Raw genomic sequence first — 10,608 nt, 5'->3', positions numbered from 1 at the left:
CATAATCTTTACTCAGGTAGCACAAAAATTAATCATTTTGGACCACATCACACATTTATTCTTATAAAAAAAAAATCTAATTGTTCTATTTTCACTATTTCAAAAATTAAAATAGATTTGCACACCTGCATGTTTACAGCTCTGCAAAATAATTTCAAATACATACCAGACTGAACTAAACACATAAACTAAGAATAGAACTGACTTCTTTTCTGTTTAAATCAGTATGAGCTCTAAGGAATGCCAAGTCTTCCAAATTATTCTGAATTCAAGGTTCAGTATGGTCTCACAGCCCCTGTAGTTCCCAAAGGGCTTTCAGAAAATGCTGGCTAAACAGCATTTATCCATCTTTAGAAAAATCTAAGTAAGGCTAGCTTTTAATCTCTGCATTTTCCCCAAGAGGAGAAAAAGTGCTTTAGAGAAACAGAAAATAAAGCATGGACAGCATAGCAGGCAGCTCTGCCACACAAACAAAAGAATCCAAAGGAAAGCTTTTAATTTATTTCCATTCGGGGGCAGCTCTGTCCAGTTAGTGGGCAAGTACAGGTTATGTGAACAAGAGACTGTACATTTCTTTCAGACCTCAGTTAAGAACACCAAATAAAAGCTAGCTAGGAATTTCATCACTGTTGCATGAAGATCTTTTAAGGAATAACGGAATCCAGTTGGCACTGAGACACGGGAGGTCTCCTTCTTGGCCACTCGAGCCAAATTGAGCACGGTCTTAGCCTGAAGCTTCTCCTGTCTCAGTTGAAGATGCAGCTGCTGATGATTTTGCCTGTGGCCCAGCCAGGAGCAAGGCTAAGCCCCCAATACAAAACAGCAGATACACACAAACACACACAGAGACAAGGACACAGAGCAAGAAAGGCCTTTACAAGCATTCACACACAAAGCAAATGCGCTCATGTAAATCCAACAACACAGCCCCATCTTGTTTCTCATCTCCAGCCAAACAGTACTGATGCTCACATGTGAGACACACCCCTGCATTCTCCAGCTTCACAAGGATACCACACTCATGGAGCCTCCAAACATTACCATTGGATTTAAGTTCGTTTAATACCCAGGCCCAGGCCCTGAGCCCCCTTACCCTGTCACAGACTTTCATCTGGGGTTTTTCCAGATGCTGGTTTCCTTCTACATGCCAGCTAGTCCAACTTGAAGTTTGCTGGCAAGTTTTGTTAGTGAAGTTTGCACACACACTGGGATTTCTACAGCACCTGGTTGAAAACACATCAGCTAGCCCATGGTTGGCCCTCAGATCCTAGAGACTCTGTGACCCATGGCCTCTTCTCCAGATACAGGTGCCCAGAGCTCCTGATAACATACGTACACACACTCATATGTGACACAGCAAGCAAGGTCAAGCTGAAAATCAGCAGGAAATGTATTTAATGAGAAGCTGGAATAGACTGCAGTGATGTGGTACAGAGCTGTCAGACAACAACACAGTTCACAAGATTGTCCCCTTTTATTCCCTCTTCTATTTTTCCATGCATTTTTCCTTCTATTTTTCCTCCCACATCCCCCTTGACCCTTTCCTTCCAGTCTCCTCTCAGTATACCCCTTAACTACTTTTCCCCATCAGTCCCAGTTTTGTTGCATCCATACCCAAAACTGGTATTCCCAATAAGATTGCCTGGGTCCCCCTCAGTCTTGCATGGCACTACCAATACAGCACAGTAGGCCTTGCGTGATTCCCCCCAGTCCTCCCTCCAATTATGTGTGAGCTTTGTCCATCTCTCCCTTAAACAGAAGTGAAATTTGTCCATCTTTCACAGCAGCTATCTGTAACTTTTGCCAGTGTTTCACTCTGTTACTTGTGTTCAGCAGTTTCTCATATTGTGACCAGCATCTTCTCATGGTCTTTTCATAGATGGCAAAACCTCAAAACCTTAGATACATGCTTGCATAACATAAGATTAATTTCAAAGACAGAAACAAAAAGAAGTGCAGACACTCTAAATTATTATGGGTATAATGTGACAGTGCTAAAGAAATTTACTATTTCTGCAGAACAGTTAGGATGTAGTCATCTACCACAGCCAAATGTCTGGTTCCAGGTTTCATACAGTTCTAGGTCCTTCGAGGAGACACTGGGTCGCACAGTTCTGAATGCACACTCGAAGTCCAGAAAAGCAATAGGCCGTACTTGGTCTGGCATGATGGTTGCAATGTCCATGGACTGAAGGCTGCGGATAGGGCCCAGAGAAGCTTCTCGACAGAGCTGTGTCATGTCTGCCCCAGAAAATCCCTCAGATTTTGTAACTATGAGTTCAATTTCCTCTTCACTTAGAGAGCTGTGTTCCTTTGACATTAGGCGGGTAACAATCTGCTTCCTAGCTGAGGCTTCTGGAAGAGGAATATACAGTCTCTTTACTAGTCTTCTTCGGGCAGCTTCATCGATTTCTTGGGGTCGATTTGTTGCTCCAACCACTAGAATACGATCTTCAGAGGAGGTTGCTGCCCCATCTAACTGGACCAGAAATTCGGTTTTTATTCTTCTCGACGACTCATGCTCCCCATCTCCACGCTGAGACAACAGAGAATCAATTTCATCGATGAAAATCACTGCTGGCTGTTGGCATTGTGCCACAGCAAACAACGCACGGACCATCTTCTCCCCCTCGCCCACCCACTTGGAAGTCAGAGAAGAGGCACTGATGCTAAAAAAAGTCGCTCCAGACTGGCATGCAATGCACTTGCCTATAAGAGTCTTGCCAGTCCCAGGGGGGCCAAAGAGAAGAATTCCTTTAGGAGGACCACGTAACCCAGTGAAGATGTCTGGTCTCAGCATAGGCCAGACAACTATTTCTTTTATAGTAGCTTTAGCAAATTCAACTCCAGCAATGTCATCCCAGTTGACAGGAGGCCCATGATCCATGATCTCGTGCATAATGAGTTCAATCATTTTTGGTTCGATGTTTTTCAGTCGTTCATCTACAGGCAACAATGGACTTGCTGATCCTCTTGCATGAGGTTTATACTGTGCCCCTCCGTTTTCATTTACATCTTGTTTTGGAACTGGAGGAACAAACTTGCCAAACGGACCCCGAGATCTGCCTGCACCCAGTGATTTCTTTACACCTCCATATGATAAGACTGATGCACGCTGAGGTAGGTTTTGAGATTTCTTTTGCTGATCCACCCACAGCTGTTCTTTCGCAGTTCTAAAACCAGGAACACCACTCTCATCATTCCTGTTTCTGCATCCTGAAAAACTACTGGTTTCTGTACTAATGGAAGTCTGGCATGAAGCAGGGCTTGGAATCACTGTGCTGCCTTCATCAGCCAGACCATAAAATGCTTTTCTTTTTCCAGAACTTGCAGAGCACGCAGGTACAACTAACTGATTGGAAAGAGACAAATTTTGTCCATCATGACAGTTACCTGGCATTTTCAGAGAACTACTACTTGCCACTTCTTTAATTCCAAATAGTGGAGTTGCCTGGAAACCTACATGAACCTGCTCATTTAAGAAGGCTGAAGAGGCAGGAAGTGTATCTAAAGTTTTGGTCACAGGAGGCACACTGCTTTGAAGAGACTTTGAAGATGAGGGATGCTCAAGGAGATCTGGTACCCGACTTGCACATTTTGCTGAGCCAGCACAGAGCTTAGTCTCCCCGGCACTGCTGAAGACACCGAGTTTAGTAAGACCTGGAGCGGCAGAGGCACTGACCCCTTTATCAGCTGGTACACAGGCATCTGCTGGTGCCATCTGAGAGCTCTGGAAATTTTTGCCAGCCTGCATCCTCTCTTGCACACACTTTAATTCAAATACATTATCTGTTGTCAAGGCAGATTGCCACTTGTCACTGTCATTTTGCTGACACTTTGCCAAAGTCAAAATGTTTTCAGCATAGTTATTCAAGCCAGTCTCTATGTTGTCAGAGTCAATAATTGCAGAGTACTTCTCTGCGTATTTCTTAAATAGGTTGGCAGCACAGACCTGAGAGATCTCGGAGTTTGCCCATGCATACTGAATGCGCAGGATTTTGGCACGGTATTCATCTGCCTTCTGTCCGGGTGTGCAGGTGCCAGAGGTAATCGCAAAGTAACTTTTCTGCCAGTCGCTCAGGTGCACGGTGCTGTGGGTGGGGGTTTCCATCACTGATACTGAAACACACATAAAAGATCTGCTGTTATAAAATGCATTTCACAGCTGTTTGCTCTGACTGCTTTCCCCCTTTCCTAAATACATATACATGAAAACATACATTATTTTAATTGAGAGAAACAGTGCAGTAGATCTTGCAAGCTACTTAGCCAGTGTGGACACTTCACCATTTCCAAAAAGCAACCAGCTTTGAGGTGTAATGCAATTTAGACTGAGGTTCTCTTTTCTTCCTTGTTGAAAGAAAAGAGAAAGGAAAAAAAAAAAAGTTTACTCCTTACCAGTGGTCTCCTGGGGAGGTAAGCAGACTGCAAAGAACAGTAACAGATGGCCAAACAAAAATTGGCCGTGTTAAATGAAATCACCAGTCCTTTCACTCTTATTTGACAGAATATAGCACAGTGCAGAGGCAGACAGATTACACACCACTGTCAAAATGATGAAAGTTAGTACAGTGATGGTAAAGAAAAGAGGAAACAACGAGGCTAAGAAATAAAACTTCATGCAAAGTCTGTGAAGGTAGGTAAGACTGGAATGAATAAGACCAAATTAAATAAACTTTTCAGATTAATATTTAGATCCCTACCAAATTCTCAAAACTATTTGTTCCACTAAAATCTCCGCATTTTACATTTTTGAGAAACAAAGTTCTTGCGTTTTTAAAGCAGTGCTTGCTCCTCAGATTTAGAAAGCAGAATTAAAATTCCTTCAGCAATTTTTTAGTTAAAGAAATAGGAAAGATGACATTTGGCTAGGAGGGAGCGTTCTGCCAGACTTGAAAATTTATGATGTATTTTCAGGTGGACTAGATGATCATTATAGATGCCTACCACCTGAAATATTCTGTTTTACTCCATTTTCAACAAGTCTTTCACTGCAATGTATTCTGTGCAGAAGTATTTCTGGTAACGTCAAGAATTCATGATTCGGAAGAGACACAGATACAAGCAAATTTAAGAGAATCTACCACAGCCTCAACAGTTTGTACAAAGCTCCTAACGCCGAGTAATTCCAATCTTCTCATATGTCCACAAAGGACACACGTCTATAATAGGACATTATTAAAATACATTAAGTTCCAGTTTCTCTTTTTTCAACTTCAATATGTAGCGGGGTGTTCCAGCAGGAGAATAATTAAAACAAAAACTGTTAAAGTGGAGGTTTATATATATATCATAGCGCTTCCAACAGAGTACAAGTCAACTTGCAATAGTTTTCTGAATCAGCCACAGACTATGTATGAGTGCAGACAGAGGTATTGGTGTAATGTACATACAGGACTGGGGACACAGAGCTGAAGGAATACAGGGTGTGAGGGGGTCCTCTTTATTTGCTTTCAAAAAAAATCTCACAGCAGTGTTAGACAGCAGAGAGCACAATATTATTACAGCAGGAGGGTTTACGCACATAACAAACAATAAGGAGATAAATTATTTTGGTTTGGATTTCTTTGGATTTCAGCTCAGCTTGGTAGAGCCGTTTGGCAAAGTCAAAATATCTTTTACCTGTGAATTCAGTGCCTTTACATGTGAAGCCAATTAAGAAAAAACAACATAAAAATAAGACTTGCTCTGAAAAATTACAGTCAGCTTTTGCACAGAGACAAGTCTAACTTGCACCTATGGAATGAGGTGCAAATTCCCACCACGATTCATCTACAGCTGAGCAAAATGTGAACAGGAGATGGAGGGTTGCAGCCTCTCATTTCATTTCTCTATACAACCACTAAACAACATACTAAATAATTGTCAATGTGCACATAAAAAACTGCAACTGTTGAATCAAAAACATCTTATGAAACATAATAGCAGAAAAAGTTCAGTAGCAGATATTTACTCCCATTAAATATTTCCACAGATTTTCATCATTCAGAATATAAAATCTCAAGCTCACCACCACTTCCTAAAGATTTAGTGATTGTCTACACAGCATTGAGGGAAGGTCATAAGAAGTGATCAGTGGCAGATAGTTTAAAATTTCAGTTTGATTTTTCCTTTTACATGTCTTCTAACATCATATTCTCACTCTATTCCAATTCCTATTAGTTGACCTCACAGTCTTACTATTTTTCCTGCAAGACACAGCCAAATGCATATGCAGTCGTCCTCCAACAGCCAAAACTGTTCCCAGGTGTTGTGGACATGATACTTCTAAAGTTGTGGGTTTATCAAAGCACTGACAATAATGAATTCCTGGCATGCAAGTTTCTGCCTCAGCAAACAGAGGGGTTTGCTACCAGATAGCATTCACGCTGGATGTCTTTACATTCACACACAAACATACAATCATAGACTCTTTAAGGGTGGAAAACACCTGTAAGATCATCAACCTTTCACCCAACAGCACCATGCCTAGTAAATCATGTCCTGAAGTACCAGGAAATTCCATTACTTTCCTGAGCAGCCTCTTCCAATGCTTCACCACTCTTTCAGTAAAGAAGATTTTCCAAATATCCAATCTAAACCTCCTCTGATGCAACTTGAGGCCATTTTCTCTCATCCTATTACTTATTAATTGGGAGAAGAGACCAGCACTCACCTAGCTACAATCTCCTTTCAGGGAGTTGTGGAGAGCAATAAGATCTCCCTTCAGCCTTCTCTTCTCCAGGCTAAACCACCCCAGTTTGCTCTGCTGTTCCTCACAAAATTTGTTCTCCAGTCCCTTCACCAGCCTCATTGCCCTTCTCTGAATGCTCTCCAGCGGCTCAATATCTTTCTTGTACTGAGGTGCCCAAAACTGAACACAGTATTTAAGGTGCAGCCTTACCAGGGCTGAACACAGGGACACAACCATTTCCCTGCTCCAGCTGGCGACTATGTTTTTGACACAAGCCAGGATCAAAACTACATACACCCATTACTCACAACATAATAATTATATATAGTTTATTAATACTATACACCCATTCAAAACATGGGGCCTGCTTGCCCACTGGCAAGAAATCCAGAAGGCAAGCATGCCAGCTGCCTAGGCAAGGCACAGCCCTCTCTGCTGCAGCACTACAGCCTCAGGCCCATCCCAGCCAGCCAGCAAGAATCAAGGGCAAGGCTCCTCAACCCTCAGAAGCCCAAGCAGCTCCACCCCACCACATCACACCAGGTGAGGGGGAAGCCCAGAACAGGGCTTCCCAGTGGCCTTCATCCCTCTGCAGTGGAGTGAAGGGGGACACACCCCATAGAATCATAGAATGGTTTGGCTTGGAAGGGACCTTAAAGATTACCAATGCCCCTGCCATGGGCAAGGACACTTCCCAACAGATCAGGTTGCTCAAGGTCCCATCCAGCTGGCCTTGAACACCTCCAGGGATAAGGGCATCCACAACTTCCCTGGGCAATCTGTGCCAGTGCCTCACCACCCTCATTGTGAAGAATTTCCTCCTTATGTCCAATCTAAATCTTCCCCCTTCCGATTTATAGCCATTCCCCCTTGTCCTATCACTACCAGCTTTTGTGAAAAGTCCCTTCCCAGCTTTTCTGTAGGCCCCCTTCAGGTACTGGAAGGTCGCTATAAGATCTCCTCTGAGCCTTCTCCAGGCTGAACAAGCCCAACTCTCTCAGCCTTTCCTCATATGGAAGGTGCTCCAGCCCTCTGATCGTCTTTGTAGCCCTCCTCTGGATCATTTCAACAGCTCCATATCCTTCTTATGCTGAAGATTCCAGAACTGGACACAATATACAAGATGAGGTCTCACAAGAGAGGAACAGAGGGGCAGAATCCCCTCCCTCACCCTGCTGGCCACTTTGCTTTTGATGCAGCCCAGGATACGGTTGCCCTTCTGGGCTGCGAGCGCATACTGCCGGCTGATGTCGGGCTTCTCATCGACCAGCACCCCCAAGTTCTTCTCTGCAGGGCCGCTCTCGGTCACATCAGCCCCCATCCTATGCTGAGCTGGGCTGAGCTGGGCTGGGCTGGGCTGGGCGGGATCGCGGCCGGGTCCCTCGCCCGCCTGAGGCAGCACCCGCATCGACCGCCACGCCTGAGGGTTTCCCGCCACGCAGCTCCCGCGCGCAGCCCCCCCCCCCCCCGCCCCATCCCGCGCACCCACCAGCCACAGCCTCCGGCAGCCACCACTACGGATCGCGCGCACCCGCTCGAACCTCGGCCCCGCCCACTCCCCGCCCACCAATCGGATAACAGGGCTCCGGGAGGCGCAGCCAATCAGAGATCGGAAGGGGGCGGGGCCGAGGGTTCTCTGCGCCAACGTCTTCCGCTCGGGCGGTGCCGCGGCCGAGCCGAGGGGGGGCGGGGCGGACCGGGCCGGCGCGCGCGCTTGCTTTTCTGCTCCTCTATTGGCTGCGCTGGAGGCACCCGCCCTCCAATAGGCGCCGGGTCCGTGAGTTGGGAGGTCGGGCTGCGGCGCGCGGCGTGTCACGTGGGACCCGGCGCCAGCCCCGCCCTCGCTTCCACCCATGTGGCAAACTCAGCCGCAGCCCCCAGGCCCGCAATGGGGGTGAAGAGGGGCATTGTGACGTGTTTAGCAATGCTTTGTTCGCGTGAGTTTAAAGTAGCTATTTAGCTTATAGCATGTTTCAGCTATGCATTGTTAGTTTTAAGTATAAAAGTAGCTATTTCACTTGCATTATAACAATGCTTTGATGGTTTTAAGTTTTAAGGTAGCTATTTTGCTTACAGAAGCGTATTTTGTTCTTGGTAATGAACATCTGCTGCCTGTGCCTGGCCAGTTAAGTCAGATAATAAGGACTAGTGCAATGATAAGAGAAAGAAGAACTCGTTAAGACCAGGATAAGAGGAAGAAGAACCAGCAAGGACCATTTGCAACCTTGAAGAGGTGCCCAAGCTGTCTAAAAGCATGCGCAAGAAGGTGAGTTGAGAAGTTCACTGTGAAGAAGGCTGCGAGCCTTCCTCCAGAAGCTCCCAGCCCAAGACCACCAGAGGGCACAGCGCACGCGCCAAAGGGAGGGAACTTATGTCAAATTCCAGGGAATTATTATAATAGACACATCTGTAAAAAAAATTTAATGAATATGTATACTTTAGTGTAATAAATAGGTGACCATTTTGTTTCTTGATGTGCAAGCTAAGTGAAGCTATCCAGCTTCCACCTGATGTGTCAAAATAAAACATACCTGCTTTATAATTCTTCCCGAGTTATAGAGTTCTTCCCGCATGTCAGTGGCCCCAGCTGCACGGTGACGGCCCCAGCTGCACGGTGACGACCCCAGCTGTCGCCTCCCAGGCTGACAGCAGGGTGGTGGTCTTCCTCTTTATAGCTGGGACAGGCCTAGAGGGTTTCTCATGCCCTGGCAGTCCTGCACATGCTTCAGACATAACCTTCCGTGCCAATGGTTGGGTTCTTCAGCTGAAAGTTGACAAGGGGCAAGAATGAACAGGCTGGAGAATTTAAAAGGTTGTTACATTTACTGCCTATCCAGGCCCTCTTCAATAGCAACAGTGATACTGAAAATCCTCCATCAATTATGTGCAGTGAGACCAGAGCTGGTTACAGAATATATTTCCCACTTACATGCAAATGGATAAATTTTCCCAGAAATCTTATGCATATTCTATTATTCTCCAAGGGTAATTTTAATGGTAATTTGGAGCTGACTCTAGCTTTCTGCTTGACCTTGGCTTTAAGATAGATAAAAGCTCCAAACAGAGGTGATTACAGAAGAGACATCTGTTCAGCACAGAGCATTCTGAACACAGGACGTTATCCTCAACAAAAGAAGGATATGGAGCTGTTGGAAAGGGTCCAGAGGAGAACTACTAGGATGATCAGAGGGATGGAGCATCTCCCATACGAGGACAGGCTGAGAGAGTTGGGCTTGTTCAGCCTGGAGAAGAGAAGGCTCTGAGGAGACCATATAGCAACCTTACAGTACCTGAAGGGGCTACAAGAAAGCTGGGGAGGGACTTTTTACAAAGGCTTATAGTGACAGGATAAAGGGCAATGGGTGTAAACTGGAGAGGACACGATGTAGACTAAACATTAGGAGAAATTTCTTCAATATGAGAGTGGTCAGACACTGGAACAGGTTGCCCAGGGAAGCTGTGGCTGCCCCATCCCTGGAGGTGTTCAAGGCCAGCTTGGATAGGACCTTGGGCAGCCTGATCTAGTGGGAGGTGTCCCTGCCCATGGCAGGGGGGTTGGAACTAGATGATCTTTAAGGTCCCTTCTAACCCAAACTATTCTGTGGTTCTATGATCTGTCATCTTCAAGGAACAAACAATGTCTGGAAAGCACTCTTCTTAAAGAAAGCATGCTATCAGAGGGCCATTCTGTGAAACTTTAAAAAAAACACAACTGCTTAGACAATTCTTAACTATACTTTAACTTAAATCAAAATAATCCATTTCGAAATATTCCACGTATTGTGTCAAAAGAATATGTAAACATGGAAACAGACTATACCTACATGTGCCTTTGCCTTCATGCCTGTCCAGTGGCTACAGGAGCAGAAGTTGGGGTTGAAGTTGGGGTTGTTCAGCCTAGAGAAGAGAAGGCTCTGGGGAGACCTTAGAGCAGC

General features: G+C 45.2%; 1 protein-coding gene across 3 annotated transcripts; it reads right to left on the bottom strand.

The window, feature by feature from the left end:
- Positions 1 to 278: 278 nt before the first annotated feature.
- Positions 279 to 9,283, bottom strand: FIGNL1 (fidgetin like 1). Of its 3 annotated transcripts, none has more exons than XM_054058574.1 (2): positions 9,205 to 9,283; positions 279 to 4,119 (listed from the first exon to the last, which is right to left on the bottom strand). In XM_054058574.1, the coding sequence occupies exon 2, from the start codon at positions 4,109 to 4,111 to the stop codon at positions 2,036 to 2,038; it is 2,076 nt and encodes a 691-aa protein (XP_053914549.1). In that variant the 5' UTR covers positions 4,112 to 4,119; positions 9,205 to 9,283; the 3' UTR covers positions 279 to 2,035. The 3 variants fall into 3 exon arrangements, with proteins under 3 accessions (XP_053914549.1, XP_053914550.1, XP_053914551.1); XM_054058575.1 differs by lacking the exon at positions 9,205 to 9,283 and adding an exon at positions 8,163 to 8,208; XM_054058576.1 differs by lacking the exon at positions 9,205 to 9,283 and adding an exon at positions 6,656 to 6,853.
- Between the last annotated feature and the right edge of the window lie 1,325 nt (positions 9,284 to 10,608).

The sequence above is a fragment of the Cuculus canorus genome, chromosome 2 (assembly GCF_017976375.1).
Source record: "Cuculus canorus isolate bCucCan1 chromosome 2, bCucCan1.pri, whole genome shotgun sequence".
Classification (NCBI taxonomy): domain Eukaryota; kingdom Metazoa; phylum Chordata; class Aves; order Cuculiformes; family Cuculidae; genus Cuculus; species Cuculus canorus.
Note: the sequence above shows the minus strand (reverse complement) of the source record. Positions and strands in the feature narration are given on the sequence as shown.